Source organism: Orycteropus afer, unplaced genomic scaffold, assembly GCF_000298275.1.
Source record: "Orycteropus afer afer isolate SDZICR_OR568_19922 unplaced genomic scaffold, OryAfe1.0 scaffold00487, whole genome shotgun sequence".
In the NCBI taxonomy this organism is placed as follows: domain Eukaryota; kingdom Metazoa; phylum Chordata; class Mammalia; order Tubulidentata; family Orycteropodidae; genus Orycteropus; species Orycteropus afer.
The window spans coordinates 1,974,370-1,999,002 of NW_006922074.1; the positions used below are offsets into that span (position 1 = coordinate 1,974,370).

The window sequence follows — 24,633 nt, forward strand, 5'->3', positions numbered from 1 at the left end:
CAGGTAAAGCTCTGTGGGTCAGTCAGTCTCTTGCCAGCTGTGCTTAGACTGAAACCAAGAAGGAGGTTGACCCCTGACCCCGGCACCTCCCCAGGCAATTTATGTGGCCACCAGAAGGCCAGGCTGCAAGGATAGAAAGAGGGAGACTGTAAGCCCAGCCCTGCCAAGCCTGGTCTCCCTCTGACATTTAAGCATCTGCTAATGAGTCCTGACTCTCTAGCTAGAGAGGAGCCCTGGCTGACTGCCCGGAATACCAATGAGGTGAGGGCCTCAGAAGCCTTAAAGGGCCAGTGCTACTGTTAGGAGAGTCTCTCTCTGGATGAGGTATATGGTGAGGTATATGGAGCATGTTTCAGAAGTCAGTTCTGGGAATTAGTTAACCTGTTGGATAGAGGGTCTTCCTACAGTCAGGACCATTCTACTTTGGAGGGAGGGTTGCCTGGAGTCACAGAGGCTTCAGAACGTCCAGTGACAGGTTTGAGCACCTTCCACACCAGCAGGGATCCGGGGAGCCCTCTGGAGGCCATTCCTCCCTGCAGGTTGCTTTCCACCACAGCTTGGTGATCTGAGTACACACACAGCCGCCAAGACACATAACCCTCCTAGCGTCCTCAGCTCCTCTGTCCGTAATACGGGCCACCTTGTTACCCCCTCAATGGTGTGAGAGGCTCCCTCATCTCACGTCTGTGACTCAAAGCCGCAGCTGGCCTGATTCCCGTGACCCTCCTGGCGCTCTCCTGTGATAAAATGTTGGACTTGCACAGTGAGGGCGACGGAAGTTCAGTGGCCGAATTCTCACCTCCCATGCGGGAAACGGTTTGATTCCTGGGTAGTGCAGCCGGTGCGTGGCCACCACCCATCTGTCAGTGGAGGCTGGCCTGTAGCTATGATGCCAAACGGTTCAGTGGAGCTTGCAGAGTCAGATGGGCTAGGAAGGCAGGCCTGGTGATCTACTTCTGAAAACCAGCCAGCGAAAGCCCTCTGGATGACAACTGTTTGATCCACAACCGATCACGCTGATGCCGCAGGATGGGGCAGGATTTTGTTCCTTTGCGCGTGGGGTTGCCGTGAGTCGTGGGCTGGCTCCACAGCAGCTGACGACAGACAGCAGCAGTAGGCAGGCGTCTCATCTGCCAGGAAGGGCTGGTGCCCAGGAAGGAGGGCACTGGCTTTGCAGTCGGGCGGACCTGGGTCAGCTGCTTGCTTAGCCGTATGTCTGTGGGCAGATGTCCTCACTGGGCTGCAGTCCCCTCGTCTCTAAGTGGGCATGAATGTATTCACCAGCTCAGCTGTGGGGGAGTCCGTGAAATGGCATTTGTAACAGTGTCAGACCCATCAAGTGCCGGATACCTTCTCCATGGCCTGTCTACGATACGTGAAGCATGGCTAGAGCCTATGGAGTTGATGATGTCAGAGTCCCATCAGCATGCCCCCAGCACAGGTCCTACTGCACACACTCATGACTCTGACTTAAGGCCTTCTACCAGCTGTCACAAGAGACAGGCTAGCACTGCCAGGGACTTAATCTATCACCCTCAGCCAATGATGGGTGAGAAGCAGAGGTTCAATGCTGGGGCTTCCTGTCCCTCACAGGACGACTCCAACGCATGCTCTCCACAAGCTCCCCAGTAGGCTCAGGCCTCAGTCACTCTCAGTAGGAAGATCTGCTTTGTAAAGCCCGTTGTCTTGTCTTCCTTCCACTTCCTGCCTCACTGTCCCACTCTGGGCACTTCCTGGGATCATCTCCCAGGTAAACCTGGCCTCCCATCCTTGTCTCAAGGTCTCCTTTTTGGGAAACCCAACTTAAGACATCTTCAAAGAGGCATATTTCACTCACAAGGAAAATCTTGCACCCAGTTTGGGACCACCACTTTTCCCAGCTCATGGTCTGTGTGAGTGACGGGCCCTAGATTAGTGCAGTGAACAGGCTGTGGGTCAGGGCTGTGCCCTGAGTGGTCTCTTCCTGATGCCCAGCCCTTACTACCTAACACAGCCGTGGCAGTAGTGATGGTGGTTTACTATAAGACACACTGTATCTTGGTGAATCCTTACAATGTGGTGAAGGTGTAAGGGAAAAACCCATTGCTGTCAAGTCGATTCTGACTCACAGTGACCCCTTGTGTTATAGAAAAACTGCCCCATAGGGTTTTCCTGGCTGTAATCATTAGAGTCAGATCACCAGGCCTTTCTTCTGTGGTGCTTCTGGGTGAGTTTGAATTGCCGACCTTTAGTCAGTGCAAACTGTTTACGTGACCCCAGAACCTCCAGCCTTGGGGGGTAGGAAGTACTACTGCCCTGATTTCAAGTCAAGACCTTGAGTCTTAGCCTGATTAGATTCCTTCCTCAGGTCGCACAGCAAGTGGGAAGCAGAGCTGGGATGTGACCTCACTCTTGCTGCCATCACATCCCAGCTTCCAACCTCTCTGCAGGAGGTAGGGCCTGCTCTAACACAGCTGGGTTCCAGCTCTAGAGACCCCAAACCAGCCACTGGCATTTCCCAGAACCCCGATCAGGGCCCCAGGAGGGGTCTGAGGATCACAGAAGCCCACACCCCACATTCTGACAATGTCAGTGGTTCGTGGCGGGGCCAGCTGGGATGGAGCATGCCCTGAGCAGCTGGGGCATTTTACAAGCGAGAGGCAAGCAGAGCAACCGTCCAGCTGTGCTCTTTGTGGGGACGGCCGGGGAGCAGCCCGCAAGCAGCTGCACGTGCCTCTGAAGTGCCAGCTTCTCTTTGTTCTGGGGTTTCACAAAAATGGGGTAAATGTCACAGGCATTGGCTTAAAGGCAGGAGTGGAAGAGTTCTCCTTGGTTTGAATGAGGCCACCACCCCCTGGGTAATTAGGCCAAACTCTACTGCATTGAAGATGCCCGCGAGGGGGAAAGGCAGTGAGCTGGGAGCTGTTAGCGGCTACCTATAATCAGAGAGAGCCTGAATTATACAAAGAGCCTACCTGTCCGAGGAGAATTCAAACCAGCTATTTTTAGGCATCACCAAAGGCTCAGAAGGCTGCTGGAAATGCACCTCACTTGGACTGGGTGCTGCCCTGACTGAGCTGGAGAGCTTTCTCCGTAGGAAGAAGGGGCCTCACCATGCTTCAGGATGGACATGCTGCTCAGAACTCTCTACACTTCATCTCACCTGAGGGTCACAGCAGGCATGAAAAGTTGTGACTGTCCCCATTTTACAGACAAGGCAGCTAAGGGTCAGAGCGTGGCTTGGCCAAAGTCAACAGAGCAAGTGAGAGATCTGGGGTCGAATCCCTGCCTGAGTGCAAAGCTGACGTTGCTCCCACTGCCTTCCTGGGTTTTGCTTAGGAAAGAAAAGAAACCAATGCTCCCCCTCCTTGGTGCAGAAAGAGGCAACTTCTCCAGCTATTATTCCGCTGTCCCTGCATGGCAGGACTCGTGACGGCCTGTATGAATCACAAAATCGGGGGGTCCAGGGGAGGGGAGGCCTCCAGGCCTGGCCCAGAAGTCCTCTTCCAACTTTCAAACTTAAAAAATTGCCAGAACGAACAACAGTATACAAAATCCTCCAGTGTAAACTGGGACAGTAAGTCAGGGATTGAGGTTTTCAGCAAGAATAGAAGCCCACAGTGTTTTCACAACGCAGAGAAGCCAAACCGAGAGGGCAACCCTGAGCCCTGGGGAGGCTGCTCTGGAGTCAGAGGGTTTCGGAAGCACTCGGGGATGGTCCCACCGCTCGTCTGTCATACTGTGGTGGCTTGTGTGTTGCTGTGATGCTGGCAGCTATGCCACTGGGGTTTCAGATTCCAGCGGGGTCGCCCTTGGGGGACAGGTTTCAGTGCAGCTTCCACACTGAGCAGGAAGGAGGACGTGCTGATCTGCTTCTGAAAACAAATGCTCATGGAAAACATTTTGAATAGCAGTCAACAGATTTTAAAGGGCAGCCCGAGAAGACAGAGTATTATAATGAAATGCACAAAAACCTGAAGTTAGAGAACCGAAAGGGAAGAACACACTTGGCATTTCTCAAATTGGAAGAACTGAAGAACAAAATTAAGCCTCCAGTTGCAATACTGAAGGATTCTATAGGCAAAATATTGAGTGATGCACGAAGCATCAAAAGAAGATGGCAGGAACACAGAGAGTCATTGCACCAAAAAGAATTGGTTGACATTCAGTCATTTCAGAAGGTAGCATAGGATCAAGAATCAATGCAACTGAAGGAAGAAGTCAAAGCTGCACTGAAGGAATTGGAGAAAAACAAGGCTCCAGGAATTGATGGAATGCCCACTGGGATGTTTCAAGAAACGGATGGAATGCTGGAAGTGCACACACATCCATGCCAAGAAATTTGGAAGACAGGTACCAGGCCAACTGACAGAAAGAGATCCACACTTGAGCCCATTCCATTGAAAGGTGATCCAACAGAATGCAGAAATGATTGAACAATATCATTAATATCACATCCAAGTAAAATTTTGCTGGAAATTAAAAAAAAAAAAATGGTTACAGCAGTCCATTGACAGGGAGCTAGTGGAAACTGAAGCCAGTATAAGGGTATCATTGCTGATGTTAGCTGGATTTTGGCTGAAAGCAGCGAATACCAGAAAGATGTTTACTCGTGTTTTATTGACTATGCAAAAACATCCAACTGTGTGGATCATAACAAATTGTGAATATCATTATGAAGAATGGGAATTCCAGAACATAGAGTTGTGCTCATGAGGAACCTGTACATAGACCAAGAGCCTGTCATTTGAACTCAACAAGGGGATACTGCATGGTTTACAATCAAGAAAGGTGTGCATCAGTGTTGTGTCCTATACCTTCCCTATTCAACCCGTACACTGAGCAAAGAATCTGAGAACATGGACTGTATGAGGAAGAACACAGCATTAGGATTGGAGGAAGACTCAAGCAACCTGAAATACGTAGGTGACACCACCTTGCTTGCAGAAAGCAAGGAGGACTTGAAGTGTGTACTGATGAAGACCAAGGACTACAGTCTGCAGTATGGATCACACCTCAACATAAAGAAAACAAAAATCCTCACAACTGGACCAACAAGCAACATCATGACAAACAGAGAAAAGATGGAAGTTGTCAAGGATTTCATTTTACTTGGATGCACAATCCATGCCTGTGGAAGCAGCAGTCAAGAAATTAAACAATACATCGCACTGGGCAAATCTGTGCAAAACACCTCTCTAAAAATGTGCTAAAGAACAAAGATGTCACTCTGTCCTTCAGAGGTGTCCTTCAGTGCACCTGACCCAAGCCACGGTGTTTTCAGTTGCCTCATGTGCACATGAAAGCTGGCCAATGAATGACAAAGACTGAAGAAGAATTGTGGTGTTGGCGAAGAATACTGAAAATACCAGGGACTGCCAGGAGAATGAGTAAGTCAGTTTCTAAGAAGCACAGCTGGAATGCTGCTTGGAATTGAGATGGTGAGACTTTGTTATACTTCGGTCACTTTATCAGGAGAGAGCAGTCCCTGGAGAAGGACTCTGTGCTTGATAAAGCAGAGAACCAGTGAACAGGAGGAAGGCCCTCAACAAGATGGACTGACACAGTGGCTGCGACAACGGGTTCAAACGCAGCAACAGCTGTGAGGATGGGGCAGGACTGGGCGCCGTTTCGTTCTGTTGTACACGGGGTCACCATCAATCAGAACCTGCTCGACAGCACCTAACCACAGGGGATGGTCAGGGCAGTGGTGGCTCATGGTAGAACTACCACTTTCCATGGGGACCCAGGTTCAATTCCCGGCCAGTGCAGCTCATGTGTGACCACCCCTGTTTGTCGGTGGAGGAGTCTACGTTGCTGTGATGCTCAACAGGTTTCCACAAAACTTCTGTATTAAGATGGACTGGAAAGAAAGGCCTGGTGTTCAACACCCAAACTCAGCCAATGAAAACCCTGTGGATCACACGGTTCTGATCCATAACCAATCATGGGGAGGGCACAGGACCAGGGAGCATTTGGTTCTGTTGCTCACAGGGTTGACATGAATCAGAGCTGACTGGATGGCAGCTAACAAGGGATGGTCAGCACCGTGGACAGCTACCCACAGGCCCAGCATGTATCATTCAGGGTAGTTCTAATGAACCTTGCAACAGAACTCTAGCAGGAATCTTTCAGCCAAATGAAATTTCTTGCAACATCCCCAAAGTCCCTGGGTGGAGAGCTACGCTTGCTGACACATGTAGCAAACTGATATGAAAAATGTAATCCTACCGAGAAGGAAGTCCATTTCTTGGTTCTTTCGTAACAAGGGCAGAGACCGTGAGGCTGAGAGTGGAATAGCACGGTGCCTGCAGACATTCACTCTGCCAACATTTTAATGTACTCACTACTGTAGGAGCATCCCATCACCTCAAGCACGCAGGCTGGCTCCCCACGTGGCCTGACGACCCACCAGAGTGGTGCTTGGAGATAAAGCCTCCTTTGAATTTTCAGAATCATTAAGGGTTCTGTGCCACTGCTCAGGGAAACACAATTAGGACACAGTGTTAATACTGACTAATGACTCTCCCAGTGGAATCTGGCCTCCACCATACCTGTTTCCCAGAGGGTTCACTCATTTCTCTGTCTGCTGCAATAACAGCTTGGGCATGGGCCAGTGACTTGGAAGGCTTCCCTCTCCAATTTCCTGTGTATAAATCAGATCCCAGGCATAGGGGAGCTGAGGGTGCTACCGGATCAGAGAAAAGATGTTGCAGATTCTGCACTTCTTCACCTCAGGAAGCAAGGCGGAAGGAGGGGTCAGGGAAGGAAGGAATTAAACTGGAGCCAGAGAATTCCCCTACAAGAGGGGACATGGGTTCCTGAATGCAAGCCAAGACATCAAGGTGTGTCGACACCACTGTAGTGAGGGGCAACCAGGATGGGGAGTCCAAGAGCAAGGTCCGTGCTCAATCCCTAAGCAGCACTATGACATTGGGGAACAGTGCCTGCCCACTGTCTCCTCAAATCACCTCTAGGTTGCTGCATATTCTGTTCCATTTGCCTAGATTTCTCTTTCATCCTTAGTGACTTGAGTGTGGGCTTCTTCCTTCCCTTCATCAGACAAAAGTCCCATCCACTTTCAAAACCCTAATTCAATGCCCCCTCCCTGCAGAGCCTCCCCCAGGGCCACTGCCGCTCTCTGGGCCTCAGGGTCTGAGAGTGTAGAGTGGAGACATAAGTGAGGAAGGTCTCCAGTGGTACCTCCAACATGCATCCAGCTCATGGCCGCTGCTGCTCTGGGTGCTTGCTTGTTCACGGCTGTTCATGGCTCTGCCTTCTCACTTGGAAATCTCCGTAGAATGAGATTCAACTCAAATAGTACTCCTGCGAGGGTCCTTGTTACACATGCCCCTGCTTGAATGGATACCACTGGGCTCAAGTCTATCTCATCACTAGACAGTGAGCTCCCAGAGGGCAGAGGCTGGATTTATTCCCGGCCCCTCTCCCCTAGTCCCTCCATGCCGAGTGCACCTGGAGCTCATTCCGTGACTCCCAGTAGAATGGTGGTCCTGGTGCTCTCTCCACACACCATGTTGTCAACTGGGAGCTCACTGGGAGGTCCGACTTGACACACTGCAACCATCTGTCTCCTTACCCAAGTCACCTTCATGTGCATCCCAACCATAGCAGCCTTGAAGTTAATACGGCTTGGTGGTGTAGTGGGTAAAGCATTTGGCTATTAACCAAAAGGTCAGTAGTTCAAACCCACCAGCAGCTCCATGGCAGAAAGATGAGGCAGTCTGCTTCCATAATGATTTACAGCCTTGGAAATCCAATGAGGGTCCATATGAGTTGGAATTGACTTTTTAAAATTTTTTAAAATTTTTCTTTGGATCCTGCAGCTGAAGGTACCCAAGCTTCAAACCTTGCACAGGTCACAATTATGCCACTGCCTTTCAGAACAACTGTGGTGGACTTAAGAGACTCCACACCTCTCTTGCACACCTGGGGTCACCACAAGTTGGAAATGACTCGACAGCAGTGGTTTCTTTCTTATACCTAAATACAAAGATGCTTTGCCCACATGAGGCAAAACACCACCGGTGGTAATTCTGTCCTTGCAGACTTGGCAAGATGAAGGGGCATCAGTATTCTGGCCAATCTCAGGGGCTCCTCTCCTCAACACCCTTCTCCAGCCCTCCCACTGCTACAAGGCAACTCATACCTGACTTGCAGAGCCTGGGGAGCTGTGTGCGTGAGGCTCTTATCTCAGCTGACTGAAAACTGACCAAGTCAACTCAATGGCAGTGGGATTTTGGTTTCCTCCCACTCCCAACTTGGAAAATGGAGAGCTTTTCCAGTGACACTCAAACCAGAGAACTGATATGTGAGGGATGAATTCTACGGGAGCATTAATGACATAAGTTCTGGTGTTGGTTTAAATCCTGGTGCTGCTGCTCACAAGCTATGTGACTGTGACACTGACCCTCAGTTTCCCTGTCTGTAAAATGGGCATAGGAAAATGTTGTTACCATTGTTGGTAGGTGCCAGTGAGCCGATTCTAACTCATAGCAACCCCAAGAGACAGAGTAAAACTGCCCCATAGGGTTTGCTAGGCTGTAATCTTCATGGGAGCAGATCACTGAGTCTCCTGCAGAACCGCTGGGGGATTCGAACTGACAACCTTTCAGCTTGCAGCGAAGTGCTTAACCATTGCACTGCCAGGGCTCCTGCTCACAGGTAAATAACAGTGCCTATTTCAAGGGTCATTATGGGGATTAGGTGTGCTGATCCATGTAAGGCATTTAGAATGGGACTGTGTGCCATCATCATCATCGCCAAAGGCAACTGCTCTCAAAAGACCAGGAAGCACAGGCCAAGCTCAGGCCCCAGCTCAGTGTGTGAAGGGGGAGACAGGTGAGAATGAGGGGTGCAGTGGTGCAGGGCACCCAAGCAGGAGAGGGAGATGGGAAAGAATGCGGAAACCTTCAAAGTAGCTGGAGCCAGGATGGGAGGCGAGGGTGGGGCATGACTGAAGGGCAGGTCAAGGGGTCAGAGTGCTGGGGAGCCGTGGAAGGCTCCAGGCAGACATGCAGGGATGCACTAAGGGGTGAGGCACCCACCCAACAGGTCAGGGGTCCTGGGAAGAGTGATGGGGTGGTAGTCGACTCACGTACACCTGCGGGCCGACTCCTGAGCCAGCTGCAACCGGTAGATGGAGAGGCGGTTGGCGCCGCCACACACGTTGCTCCGCTCGCCCTTGCACTCCATGTCGCACTCGGCCTCGCTCACGTTGGCCGCTTGGATCTTGTGGCCACAGTAGCACTCGGCGCCGAACTCCAGCCCAGCATACAGGTAGCCCCTGCGTGTGGCTGGCATCAGGCCCGCCAGCCAACCACACAGGGACCTTGGGCATAGGGACCCTCACCCGTGTTGAGACCTGGGGGATGGGAGGGTTCCAGGGGACAGGGAGACCCACCCAACCTGGAGACCTGGTAGAAAGAGGCGCCAAGGCCCAGGAGACCCCAGGAGAGACAGGGACACAGGAAAGGGGCAGAAAACCCTGGAGGGGATTCTGAGGGAACAGGGGAGGCCTTCAGAGGCAGAGAAAGCCAAAGAGATCTAGGGGGCAGTGATGTTCCAAGGGATGGGTATCGTGGGCTGATGTAGAGACCCACCCAGAGAGTCTACAAAGGACAAGGGGTAAGGAAGTCTGCTGGGGCCCTTGAAGGCCAAGGGGACATAAGGGAGGCCCTTGGGAGAATAAGGAGACTCAGAGAAGGAACAAGAATACCCCAGAAGGAAGAGCAGTATTCAGGTGAGACCACCCACTTGCCTTCATCCCTACCTAAAGTCTTCCACCCCCTACACACCACTTACCTAGACACCACGTCCACACTCACACCACCTGAACACACCTTCCGCTACCTGGTACACTTGTCTGCATGCACACGCACACCCCGATGCACATGCAGGGTCCTCTTGCTCCACCCTAGCTGGAGATACTGGAGACATGAGAGATTCCTCCCTCCAGAGCTGAGTCCCTCCCTTTTTTCCCAAGAAACTTCCTGCAGGAAGCCACTCCCACGTCCCTCTAGAGGAGCTGTGAGGAGAGGAGGAGAGACGAGAAGCTTGGGGAGCAGGTGGGGTCTTGCATATCCCTTTGGAAGATGGCAAAACCACAGCCATTGAATCTGTCCCCAAGAGGGCTTTGGAGACCCAGTTTATAAACAGACAGAAAGACGCTGCTTGTTCTGAGGGAAGGTAGAAGATCCACTTCGCTGGCCCATCTTCCACGGCAATATCTGAGGAGTCTGCCAGAACCCTGAGGGCTCCTTGGGAAGCAGCCTGGAAGCCACTGGTCTTGCAAGGCAGCACCAATGAGAACAGTCAGCCATCATTTCACCCTGGACTGCGCAGTGCTGGCTGGAGACTGGCTTCCCCGGACTCGACCCCGGACACACCTGGCTACTAGAACAGTACCTGGCCTCGTCCAGTCCATATGCTCACCTGGACAGACGTGGCAAGTGCACTTTAAACTAATGGGGCATCTTGGTGTCTAAAGCCTGGGCTGGGGCTGGGGTAGGAGCAGGTCTCTTTCTTCCACCTGTCTCTGTCTCTCTCAAGCCCTGGTTCTCTGGTGTTCCTGGGGGTTCCTTCTTTAATGGTAAAACTTCTCAAGAAAAAGGGCTCAACGACTGTTACCAGTTCTGAAGAGGCATGAAGGATGAAGTCTGAGGTGGAGGACAATTCACGAGGGGGAAGAAGCACTCAGAGCAGGATCCACTGGCTTCTAGGCCAGGAGAAGAACCCCACAGGGACCCCACAGGGCAGGAGGTGTAGTTTCAAAATATTTCCACAAGCTCTCTGATACTCCTTCCTTCAAGGAAGCACATGTCTCCTCTTGAGCGTGGGGCTGGATTTAGTGAATAGAACATGGTGGAAGAGATGGTATATGACTTCCAAGCCAGCTGCCATGTTGTGAGGACACTCAAGCAGCCCTACGGAGGATGGTAAACCCATGTGATGGAGAACTGAGGCCTCCAGTCAGCAGCCATGTGAGTGAGCCACCTTGGAAGATGCAGTTGAGGTGGGAAGACCTATTGACCTTCAGAGCTGACTGGTGAGAGTTTGAAGCCTCTTCACAAGCCACAAGATCAAGGGACCCAGAGCAAGGAGAGAACCCATGAGACAAAGGGAGGGAAGGTCAGCTCAGCCTCACAGCACCCTCCAGGCAGCACTCCTGGCCTCACTGTTGCCCGGGCCTGTCCTGCACCTGCTCTTCAGGCTTTTGTGGATTTGTACCTCTTGGAATGTTAACTTCTCCTCCTACCCCCTTTCTGGTACATGGTCTGATGAAGAACATCATCTTACACTGGGGAACACTGCTTAGGCAGGTAAGTCTTCCTGAGAGAAAAACAATTAAATTCCCTTGATACCCAAGCCCCCTGCCCCACTCTTCACATGGACACCCTGCACACCTCACACTCACACCCACAGACACCCAACTGTGTATTTCCAAGTTGTCTGCATTTCCACCCAATGTCAGCACAACCTTGCACATTCAGCAATGCAATCACAGACAGCTGCATACACAAACACAATGCCAGACCCTTGCACACATATTCACAAAGACTTGGGCATCCACATACTACTATTTAAAGACAATTACATATTGGCCTTAAGCTCACAAACATAACCAGCCCTGGGAACACTCTCTCAACTACAAACTCACAACCAGGCACAATCTCACACAACTGCACAATCACGAATTCCCACCAACCAACTTCCATCTGCTCATTCACACATGTGTGCATGCACATGCATGCACACATGTATTTGCATCACCCTTTCCCAGTGGCTACGTGCTCATGTTCCAACACAACCTTCCATGGGAAAGGAAAGGACATCATAGATGGGCCACTGAGATGGAAGGGTCTGAGACCAATGGAGCCTGAAACATCGGGGCCCTACCGTTCTGCACAGTTGTCCTGGCAACGGAAGACAGTCATCTTTTTGTAGTCGAAAAAGGACATGCCTCGCAGAGCCCGACTCTGGGTATCATCCAGATAGCAGCCGATGTACTTGGCTTTGGGGAGAGGACAAAAGTCAAATGTGGCTGGGGACAGAGCTGACAGGGTTACAGGAGGAAGCTTCTCCAAGGCTCTGGGGCCTTGTTGACCTTTTATGAATCAATTCCTTCCTCTGAATAGAAAAACAGAAACAAGAAGGACTGGCATTCATGGGCCTCGGCAGAGTCTTGTCCAATAAAGGCAGTGAGTCTAACAGGTAGTGCTGTGGACCTTGGAGGCCAAGAGAGGAGGGGGACCCTCTTGTGGCTGTGTGGTCACAGTCAGTGTCTGGCTATAGGGCTGACATGTAGGCAACCCAGAAACCCAGGTCAGTGTTATCCTCTAATTACCTAGCAGGACTTCTCGTCTCGTCTAGGATCACTGCCATATTAAGACAGCCCTGATGGGCTTAGCATTTGCCAGCATGGTGCTATTTCTATAACCTGCTTTGAAATATTTTTCTTAGAAAGGACACAAAACTTGGATATTTCAAGGTCGAGGTCCTGCTGCCACTTACTAGCACTAGTCTAGGGACTTTAAACCAGTTATTCTCTCTGCATCCTAGTCTGTACGGTGGGGATGAACGGTTAAAACAGAAGGATGTGAGTAATATTTCTATCATAAAACCCAAATTCTCATTGCCATTGAGGCAATTCTGACTCACAGCAACCATAAAGGACAGAGTAGAACTACCCTGGAGGATTATGTTTACGGAGGCAGGCTGGCACATTTTCTTCTGCAGAGCAGCTAGTATCTTGCATATGTTAGGCACAAAGTTAAAGAAAGACGAATAAGAAACTGACTGTTCATAGTGCCATATACAGCATTTTATAGTTTTCTCTACCCCCCCAATTTTTTTTAATTATGGAAAACCACCCTCCAATTGTAAACCATGCACTCACTTTTCTCAGTCAACATGTCCCTTTTCTTCATGGTAAATAGTAACTCACACATAAGGTTGAGACTACAGTTCATAAAGTCTTTTCCTGTATGTTCTTCAAGATAGTATCATTAGCCATGCACTTCGCTCACTGTTTTACACATACTGTCTTACCAAATCTCTAAATGAGAAAACTGAGGCCTACAGAGGTTAAGTCACTTGCCCAAGATGCTGCTTGGAAGTACAGAGCCAGAACTGGCCCCAGGTCATCTGGCTCCAGAGCCCATGTCGGAACCACTGCTGCTTCTGCCTCAACCAGGGCATCTTTGCAACGATCCACGTGAAGTACGGGAGGTGCTGGCAGCTCATGCCATCTCCTTAGATGAGTGAACAGAGGCCCGGACAGGGGAAGTGGCTCTCCCAAGGCCCACAGCTAATCGCTGGTAGAGTAAAGATTTAAACTCAGGTCTATGGGACTCCAAGCCAGTGCTTTTTCCACCATTCCCCTGCAAGCCTCATCGGGAATGAATAGGGGGAAACACTAATTGCCACTCCATCATGGGCCCTGGGTAGGCCTCTGCTTGGTTTGAACTGTGGGTTTCTTGGCTCTTCTCACTCACAGTGGTGAGCAGAGTCCACTGGAGGATGTGGGTACATCACTGAACAGCCACACCCCCTCCATGTCACTCTGTGAGTGCAGTACTTCCCAGCCCCATTACAGACGTGCCTTGACCCTGGTCACTTTGATTTCTTTCATAAGACAGAGGTGAGGTGGTTGACTAAGAATCCCAAAAATGAAAACCAAACCCACTGCTGTCGAGTTGATTTCAACTCATAGCGATCCTATTGGACAGAGCAAAACTGCACCATAGGGCTTCCTAGGCTGTAAATCTTTACAGAAACGGACTGCCACATCTTTCTCCCACGGAGCAGCTCATGAGTTCAAACCGCTGACCTTCCTGTTAGTAGCCAAGTGCTTACCAACTGCCCCACCGGGGCTCCTCCTACTAAGAACAGTCCACCCTTAAAAGAAGCATCATCTCCCCTGGAGCAGGCACATCAGCAGGTGATGGTTGTGGAACAGGCCATGTCCTGTCACTGTGCTTGTTCACTGGTTTACTCTGGTTGTTGTAGAGGGGCTCACAGCCTCATGGCCTGGTCAGGGTACAGCTCTCCTGAGCTGGGAGGGGGAACTCTCCTTGGTCACGATGGTGAGGGTTGAACAAGGACGTCAGCTCAATGGCTCACCATTGGACAGTGTCCACAGATGTATTGTAGGAGGTTCAGGGGAGGAAATAAACTGTGGAAGAAAGGCAGACAAGGAAGACTGGGAAGGAGGGAGGAAGTGAAGGGGGGTGAAGAAGAGGAGAGGTTGGTTTATTTTGGCAGAATGAGATCTTTGCCATCAGATCAGCAGATATTTTGGGGGGGGCAGGAAGGAAGAGAGGCAGAGAGAAACAAAATGTGATAGAGCTGTGTGTCAACTTGGCTGGACCACAACTCTGTGTGGTTTAAGCAATTGTGATATGGGTTATTCCAATGATGGGATCAGATGTATATGTTTTGAGCAGCCAATCCATTGAAAGGGAGTTTCCCTAGGGGTGTGGCCTGCTTCCAGTATATTTATGGACATCCTGGGAAAAGAGACACTCTTCTGTGGATCAGGATTCTGTCGTGCTGCCTACAACTGTCTGTGAGTGAACAATCCACCATTCAGCCTGAAAATCTTGGATTCATCATTCATCGAAGTCAACAGCCAGTATACTGCCTGCCAACCTTGAGCTCCTCAGCCCCTGCAGCTGCATGAGTCAGGAAACGCCTCCAGCTTGATGTTTGATTCAAGAACTTTGGACTTGCGAGCTTCTGTAAATGTGCGAGCCATTTTCCTAAAATAAATGTCCCTTTCTCTCTATATATAAGCTTTACTGGTTTTGTTTCTTTAGAGAACGCAGTCTAACACACAAAACTACCAGTAGAGCCCCTCCTAAGTGACACCATTTTACTATGGGTCATGCTACATTTTTTTTTTTTAATTCAATACTCACAGTTCTTGTATTAACCCATTTTACAGACAAGGGAACCAAATGCAGTGACAATTACATCTGTCTGCCTTGGAAGTGAATCTTAATTTTGGCATATGGATGGTGTACGTTCTGAGTGGTAACTCCTCATGTTAGTTCTGTTTTTCCTCTTTCCTGAATGGAATTTTAAAAAATAAAAAAGTTTCCATCAAGCAAATTCAGACCCATGGAGACTGTGTGTGCATCGGAGGAGAACTGTGCTCCACAGGGTTTTCAGTGGCTGAGTTTTAGGGAAGCAGATCTCTGAGCCATTCTTCCCAGGTACGTCTGGGTGGGCTCGAACCCCTAAACCTTCAGTTAGCAGCCAAGTGCATTAGCCACTTGTCCCACCCAAAGGCTAGAAGCTAAGTAGTCTACCCAAGTTCCCACATCTTAAAATGGACGATCTATCCTTCCCTGATTGCACATGGTTTCTTGGGGAGGTTTCACTTCCTTTGGCCCAGAGGCTTCCAATCACAAAGAACCACCCTGGGACCTGCTGGGGGTGGAGTGCTCAGGCCCTAGACATGCTGGGCCTGGAGTTGGATGCAGTATGACTTCGGGTGGTTTCACCTTGGGGTAAGGATACGTGCATTTTGACTACATGTGGGATACAAGATTATGTTTCATGAAGAGATTTTAGAATGTAATGCATGCTATTGGAATGAACATGGATGTGTGCATGCATGAATGTTCACTATGAATTAACATGAGAATTAACATGAGTACCTACCAGCCAGAACAAATACCATACGCCAAAACTAAGATTCCCTTCTGCGGCAGTCAGATGTTATCAGTCAGGTGAAGGGGTGAACTGTAATGGGTACTGTTTGTGTCTTCAAAGCCTCTCCTCTTCTTGTTTTTCTGATAACAGATCTTATTTGCCTGACCACATGGGAGATACTAACTTGGTGGAGCCAATCATATTGTTCTCCCCAACCGGCCACAGCAATTAGTCCAGGGAAGGGTACATGACTCATTCCTTGGATTACACATTGAAGCTTAGAGAAAGCAATTGGTTTTGCTGAGCTATCATGTTGGCATTTTTATACCCAGAAATATCAACCACTACAACTGGCACCAAAGTCAGCTTATGTGAGAGAAGAAACAAGCCAAGGCAGACACAAGCAGAGATGAATGTTAGAGAGAGAAGGTCTCAAATAATGTTTTAAAATCCAGTCTAAGCACAGTTCTTTCTGCAGCTTGATGACAAAATCCAGCACCTTTTCTTCTTCAGCTTAACCTAGTTAAAGTTGGGCTTCTGTCCTTTGCTGCCAACAGAGCACTGACTGATACACTGATCCAGTGTGAGGTCAAGTAACTTGCCTGAGTCCACCCAGCTATGAGGGTCTCAGACCAAATTCAAGTTCAGGCCAGTCTGCTCCAAAGCTACCCCTTCCCATGAGTCACATGAGTCCCAGCTTGGTGGACGACATCTCCATCCTTGGCCAGTCCATGTACAGGATGTAAGAAGGAGGGTCCCTTAGTAGAAGTAGGGTTTGATTACCACCTGTTTCTAGTACCTGCCTCAAAGTCTGGGATCTTAAATGCTGACTCCCTCGAAGCTACTCTGTATGAAGAAGAACATGGCATCAGAATTGGAGGAAGACTCATTAGCAACCTACAGTATGCACATGACACAACCTTGCTTGCTGAAAATGAAGATAGCTTGAAGCACTTACTGGTGAAGATCAAAGACTACAACCTTCAGGATGGACTACACCTCAACATAAAGAAAACAAAAATCTTCACGAATGGACTGATAAACAACATCATGGTAAATGAAGAAGAAATTGAAGCTATCACTTATTTAATTCTACACAGATATACAATCAATGTCCATGGAAGCTGCAATCAAGCAATCAAATGACATATTGCACTGGGAAAATCTGTATCAAAAGACTTCTTTAAGGTTTTAAAAGCAAAGATGTCACATTGATGACTAAGATGCAGCTGACTCAAGTCATGGATTTTTCAGCTGCCTCATGCATTCGAAAAGCTGGACAATGAAAAAGATAGACAGAAGAAGAACTGATGCTTTTGAACTGTGGTGCTGACCAAGAATACTGAATACACCATAACTAGCGCAAGAATGAACAAATCAGTCTTAGAAGGTATATAAGAAGAATGCTGCTGAGGAGCGAGTGGGGTGAGACTTACTTCAGAACCATCATTGTTAACAAAGGGCACCATGTTTGGTGATGCAGAGAATCCATGAAAGTGAGGAAGACCCTTGGTGAGATAGACTGACACCATAGCTGCAGCAATGGACCCAGACATATCCACGCTCATGGACATAATGCAGGACCAGGCACTCTTTTCATTGTTATAAGGTTGCCAACTTGGCAGCAACTGACACCAATAACCACCCCTCCAACCTTCCCACTGGGCCTCAGGCTGAGATGGCCCACCCAAGTGCTCAAAGACTTGCTGAATCAACAGAGGACCCGTCATCTCCTTATCTGTCAACAAGGGAAGAAAACGATACAGAGTTCTTCAGTAACTCTGGGGAAATAGGAGCATGTTACACATTTGGCCTGATGAATGGGTTGGGCTGTGTGGATCAAGAGATGAATATTGGGTTGGTTTCCTCTCAGTCCGAGGAAAGGTGTGGTGACTCCTTCACCACTGACCCATCAGTGTGGGCTGTGGCCAAATGAGCCATCATCCCTGCAGTTTCACTCCCCTCCACTGAGCTCATCAGCAACTACTGCCAACCCACTAAAAACCATTTTCCCAGGACCTCGCCTTTAAAGCTTGCCATGGCTGCAGAAGCTCTAGAAGATGAGGTCAGGCATGTGAAACAGGGGCAAGATCACAGGCCACTTGAGGGTGGATTATGGCCGATTTTGCATTACCCATCAGCTTGTTTCTGCAGCAAACCAAACCTGCTGACATGGCAAAGTCACCCAGCCAGGCCATTCATCTCAAGCACAGATGCCAGCCCAGGGTGAGCCCAGGGAAGTGCAGGCATCTGGAAAGAGCCTTCCTGAGAGGGGGCTCTCTTTTATTTCCTTTCGGGACTTTTTTCATTCTCATGTTTCCATGAATCTTCCTTTGCATGGAATTCTGCTCTCTTCAACACAGGCAGTTTGCTACAAGCACAGCTAAACGTGATGTGGTTTGTATGCAAGGAGATTCACAAAGAGGAGGCATCTCCATGTCCTGGAAGGAGAGGAATTTTGGAGGCAACCAGATCTGGGTTCGGATCCTGCTTCCGACACTGCAGCTGTCAGGCAGTATCACTTAAACTCTCTAAGCCAAGGCTCTGCCATCTGGAAATTGGGACCCAAATCCTCCCACGGGTATTGTGAACAGTGAATGGAAGTAAGATCGGTCTATGCATGGAGCCTCATCATTCTGCTGAGAGTTGAAACTCAAGAAATGGTTCTTTTCTTGCTGGGCATGTCTTCACCATCCTGGACTGTGGTCCCCGGAGCTGACCGTTCCAGAGCTGCACAGTTCCTTGTGCAGGGAATGGAATCTCCTTTTCACATCAAGGTGTGGCTGGAGCAGAAGGATGCATCCTTCCCTTTGGTCAAGGCCCAAAGATCTACAGATTCAACTCAACCACCTTCTCCCCCAGGAAGCCAGCCACGATATACCCCATGACTGACTGGTTTACCCCCACATAACACTTTCTGAAATAATTTTCCAAGCACGTTCCATTGTTGTTACGTGCCGTCTAGTCAGACCTGACTCATAGCAACCCCTCCTTGGGTTTCCGAGGCAGTATCACTATGGAAGCAGATTGCCCAACCTTCCTTCCGAGGAGTGGCTGGTGGGTTTGAACCGGCAGCCTTCTGGTTAGCAGTCAAGTGCCTTAGGCACTATGCTACCAGAGCTCCTGCACATTCCATTATCTTTTTCTAACTGGAAATCATTTAGGCTCATTGTAGCAAAATATTTAATAAAATGAAAAAGCACTGTAATGGAGGGCAGCAGGACATTGTCCCATATACAACACACATGCCTCAGAAATGCATACACAAAGGAGCAAGTCAGAAAGATGATATGCCAACAGTGTTAACTGTGGCTGCTGTTGGATGGTGAGCCATTTTTATTTTCACCTCTTTTTCTATGTGTTGTACTTTTTCTACAATGAGCATGTGTGACCTCAGTGAGTAGGAAAAAAGTTATGTTTTGAAAATAAGTTATCTTTTTACCTGTCTTCCCCTAAAGGTTTGTGAATATTCGTCAGGAGGAAGAACTTTGTTTGAATGATTCCTTGTGTGTCCACCTCCCAGAAAAGGGCTGGGTACACAGTAGGTGCTCAATATGGAATGGATGAATGGAGTTGAAGGTTCCATGTTTTAAGAAAGAGATAGTACGGCTCACTGGTTAAGAATAAGGGCTTTGGAGTCAGCAGAAATGGGTTGGCATCTGCTCTGCTTCTCAGCAGCTGTGTGTTAACTCTGGACTGGTTCAAACCAGTTTAGTTATGGACAATGAAGCAAAATTGGACAGAAGAGAATTTATAAAATGAGTGCCTGCAACAATAACTGGAATGGGATAAAATTGTAGGTCAAAGCCCTGGAATGGGAGCCTGGGCCCTGCTGTAGGAGACTGGATTATTGCTAGCATTGTGGAGAGAGAGACACATTCAAAGTGGCACAGTCAGCCACCATCTTTGAGCAGGGCACCGTCGTTTCCAACTCTGCCAATCAAGAGATTTGGTCACTATGCAATGTGCACACTGCCCTTGTTTTCTAAGGGGGAGGTTAAGTTCCTAACAGGGCACTGACAGGTAATTTTCCCTGTTCCTGTTGTCATTCCAGGTACCCACATTTTGCAAATACCAGTCTGCTCTGCTTTTGCTTCGTTGGCCATGACTGAACGGGGAAGAATCGGTTTGAAGCCCTGCATTTAACTTCTCTGAGCATCCCTGTCCTTATCTGTGAAGTGGGACTCAATAATCCCTACCTGATGCTGAAGAGACAGTGCGGAGGCACAGCTCCTGACACTGCACTCGGTCACCAGCAGTGACTGCACCTTCTGCTGGAGGCAACAGAGGAGGAGGCACACCTGCTGTCCCTGCCCGCTGCAGCCTCCCTCCCATGTCCCCCGTCACAGCCAGTCCACACCCCTAGGTCTGGCCAGCTCAACCTGTAATCTGGGGAAAACAGAAACAGCACAGGTTTTGACATCAAACCGGCTTTGTCTCCTGGCTCTGCCCTAGACTAGCTGTGTGACTTTGGGCAAGCCACATCCCTTCTTTGCACCTCTGCAGGAGAAAGATCTGGTGACCTGCTTCCATAAAGACTGCAGCCAAGAAAACCCTACGGGGCAGTTCTGCTCTGTCACATGGGGTCACTATGAGTTATCCAGGGCAACGAACAAGATGGCGCCAACAACACTGGACTGGAATTCTCATTGGCTCGCTCTGAAGATGATGTGATGGAACTGACAGAACAGTACCTGGCACCTGGAGAACACACGACTGGTTTATCTTATGCCATGTCACATCACCACAGACATTTGAGATCGAGTATTTTGTATCCTCAGTAAGTGGGCTCAGAGTGATGAGGTGACCTGCCCAGAGCTGCCCAGAGCTGCACAGCCAGGAAGGTGCCAATTTGAGATCCAAACCCTGATTTAACTGCCCAAAGCACAGGCTCTCACGGGGCCTGGTAAGGCGACTGACATACTTCAGGTGCTTGGCCCGGGCTTCCTGCCCAGCCTCCACCCGGCTCACGTGCTGCTTCCTCTTCTTCCCCTCTTGGCCCATGAGGGGCCTGGAGTCCTTTACAGCCTAAGCCCCATCTCACAGCATCAAGCAGAGCCTTGCTGGCTTCAGAAGAAAGCACTTGTGTTTAGCGTCAGGTCAGCACCGCATCTTGTTTTATTAGCGCTAATCTAATCTGTTGTCTCTGCTCGCTGAACTCTGCATAAGTTAATCAAGGACAGGATGGATCTGTGTTTTCCTACTAATGCCACCTGATTCCAAAGGCTGCCTGCTGAGAGCCCTGGCTCACGGCTGCTTTCTCTCTTTACATTTTAGGAAAGATCTAAGATTTCCCAGGGTGGGAAGAAGCCTGGGAAAGAAGAAAGTTCACAAGTTTTGGATGGAATTAAACAGATCTGATTTTAAGCCTCAGTTCTTCTACATGCTAGCTGCGTAAAGTGGGGCAAGTAACTTCTCACTGAGTCTGTTTTACCATCTGGAAAATGGGATAACAACAATCTTTAACTTACTGGGTAATAATTAAATGAGGTAATGAAGTGCTTACAGCATGGTCAGTCAGTAACTATTAGCTGGTATTATTATTAGGTGTCCCAGGGTGACACAAGCAACTAACACGTTCTCACTGAAAGGGTGGATGTTTGAGTCCACTCATGGGCACCTTTGAAGAAAGGCCTGGCGATTTGTTTCTAACAAATAAGCCACTGGAAACCCTACAGAGCACAGTTCTACTCTGACACACAGGGGGTCTTCCAGAGTCAGAGCCCACTGGCCGACAACTGGTTTTTAAATTATTATTACCCCTACTCTTCACTTGGGAGCTCTGGTAGCATAGTGGCTAAAGCACTTGACTGCTAACCAGAAGGCTGGCGGTTCAAACCCACCAGCCACTCCTTGGACGGAAGGTTGGGCAATCCTACTTCCGTAGTGATACTGCCTCGGAAACCCAAGGAGGGGTCACTATGAGTCAGGGCTGACTCGATGGCAAACAACAACAACAACAACAACAACTCTTCACTTGGGAGCTCTAGTAGTGTAATGCCTAAGGCATCTGACTGCTAACCAGAAGGCTGTGGTTCAAACCCACCAGCCACTCCTCGGAAGGAAGGTTGGGCAATCTACTTCCATAGAGATAACACCTCGGAAGCCAAGGAGGGGTTGCTATGAGTCAGGTCCGACTCAACAGCACATAACAACAACTACAACAACAAACTCTTCACTTATCAACCACCTCATTATCCAACATTTCACGTTTATAACAACAGTGGAAAATCTACTCTCCCACGATTTTGCATTAATGATGCACATCTGGCTGTAATGAATACTAAGGTACTAGGCGAGAGCAACGCTGGCTGGGATGGGTAAGGATATGTGTCAACCTGGCTGGACTGTGATTCTCAGTGGTTTGGCAGTCACATGATGATGTCATTTGGCAGTTACTTAATGATGCTGTCTGCCATTTTGTGATCCGATAGTATCATCCTCCATTTTCGCCTAACACCAATTTTTGCATAACGACCTGGTCTTTGGAGCCTAAGCATGTCAACAAATGAGGAGTGGGTGCCCTACTGCTACTTGGGAGCCTTGGTGGCACAGGAGTTTAGTGCTTGGCTGCTAACCAAAAGCTTGGTAGTTCCAACTCACCAGCCACCCAACAGGAGGAAAATGTGGCAGTCTGCTCTCTTAAAGATTTACAGTCTTGGAAACCCCATGGGGCAGTTATATCCTGACCTATAGGCCCACTGTGAGTTGGAATTGACTTAACAGCGTACAACAACAACTAATAATGACAGCAAACATCCAGTGATCTATTATTAATTGCCAGGAGGTGTAATAAACATTTTACATTTATCATCTCGTCCATATGACATGAAAAGCAACTAGAACAGTGCTTAGCGTGAAGTAGGTGCTCTAGAAATGGCATTTTTTTTGTGTGTGTGTATCTTTTATTTTTTTATTTTGAGTTTGTTTTATACTCAACATTACGTGCACATTTAGTTTCACTCCCCATTCACCATGCCCAACCCTAACCCAGTCTCCTCCCCCTCTGCATAGTAACCTCCCCCCCTGCCCCTCATAGTTAGGCACTCCTGTTTGTCCTGCATTTCTTCCGTGGGAATGTTGCCCCTCTGGTGCCACATGGTCGATTGCTCCAAGGGATGTATTTCCATGGAGTATGTGGGTGCGTCACCTTGGGTTGAGTGGTCTGCGTGTACATCTTGTTTACTATTGGGCTGAGAGCCAGCCCCTGGGAGTGAGTTTTATTCCAGGCCCAGAATGTATTCCAGGGCCATAGTATTGGGGGGTCTCACCAGACTTCATTTGACCAGTAATTCTGGTCATTATTGAGTTTTTGGATTTTGTTCCACATTTTCCCACCCTCTCTATCCAGGATCTCCAGATTTGAGATTTGATCCTTTCCCAAGTGGTTGGCATTGGTAGCCAGGCACCATCTAGTTCTTCTGGTCTCGAGGGCCATCATGTCCTAGGGCTGATTGCTTCCAAACACCTTTTTTTTTTGCACTCTTCTTTGCCTTCTGATGATAGGAGACCATTAGCTGCATCTCAGATGGCCACTTGAAAGCTTTTAAGACCCCAGTCACTAGTCACCAATGTAGGGTGAGGAAACAAGGCTTTTATGTATTTTGTTGATGGCATTAATTATTAATAGTGGTCAAAACCAAAAACCAAACCCACTGCCATCAAGTCAATGCCAACTCACAGTGGCCCTATAGGATAGAATAGAACTTCCCCATAGGGTTTCCAAGGCTATAAATCTTCATGGATTTTTCTCCTGTGGACCAGCTGGTAGCTTCAAAATACCAACCTTTTGGTTAGCAGCTGAATGCCTTAACAACCGTACCACCAGAACTCCTTCTATTAACAGTGGCTTCTTGTTGTTATTATGTGCCATCGAGTCAGACCTGACTCATAGCGACCCCTTCTTGGGTTTCCGAGGCAGTATCACTACGGAAGTAAATTGCTTCATCTTCCTTCTGAGGAGTGGCTGGTGGGTTTGAACCACCAGCCTTTTGGTTAGCATTCAAGTGTCTTAGGCACTATGCTACCAGAGCTCCCATTAACAGTGGCAGCAGTATTTAATTTTTCACAACAAATGAGGGATGTTGTTGTTGTTGTATGGATCAAAGAATATTATCTGGGGCCCTGGACTAGTACAGAACTTTGCCATCCATGTAAGGACCATGAGAGGGAGCACAGGGAGGAGCATATGATCAAGCCTGGAGGGTCAGGGGGTTTCCTGGAGGTGAGCTAAGCTGTCCTGGAGAAGAGTGGACTAACCATGGGGTGGACTCTAGGCACAGGGGTGACCAAGATTGTATTAAGCACCATCTTTGCCCCAGGCACTGTCCTAGGTGCTGACAGAACAGAGGTGAACAGGACAGGAAGCCTCCCTGCCCTCATAGGGCTAATAGTCTAGTCAGGGAGGCAGATCATGAGCGTGGAAGCAAACACATGAACAAGGTGCTTTCAGATGGCAGTAACTGCTCTAATGAACATCAAGCTGGGGAATGTGGCTGTGACCTGGTGGGAAGTGGGGGTCCTGTAGGTAGGACAGCTCGGGAAGGCCTCCTACGGGAAGGCCAGGTGTGACTGGAAACCCAAAGGCAGGCAGGAGGGTAGCCATGCAGATCTGGAAGCAGAGCATCCAAGATGGAAGAGACTGCACAGACAAGGATACTGAAGTGGGAATGACCATGGCACGATCCACCAACTGCAAGGAGGGACAGAGCATTAGAAGATGGGGATGAAGAGGTGGGCCACGGTAGAAGGTCTGGAATTTGTCCAAAGTGTGATGGGAAGCCTATCCTAAAGCAAAGGCATATGACAAACTGTGGCTCCCTCAAAATACCAGGTGGAGTGTGGAGCAGCTGGGCTGAGATGGGGCATGGTGAGTGGAGAAGGTGGAGAGGGAAGGCCACCCATGATTTCCCATCAATGCCTCCAGCCCACCTGGGCCTGCAAGACCAACTCCTTTCCCTGACACATTCAATGAGC

The 24,633-nt window shown here is 49.0% G+C and overlaps 1 protein-coding gene across 1 annotated transcript in view; it reads right to left on the minus strand.

Moving 5' to 3' along the window:
• Positions 1–24,633, minus strand: part of WSCD2 (WSC domain containing 2) — a 53,224-nt gene that overhangs the window by 26,260 nt on the left and 2,331 nt on the right. Inside the window, exons 2-3 of the mRNA XM_007954993.2 lie at positions 11,896–12,010; positions 9,099–9,283 (exon numbers count right to left, since the gene is read on the minus strand). Of these exons, the coding sequence (XP_007953184.1) occupies positions 9,099–9,283; positions 11,896–12,010 (300 nt within the window). The remainder of the gene's footprint in view (positions 1–9,098; positions 9,284–11,895; positions 12,011–24,633) is intronic.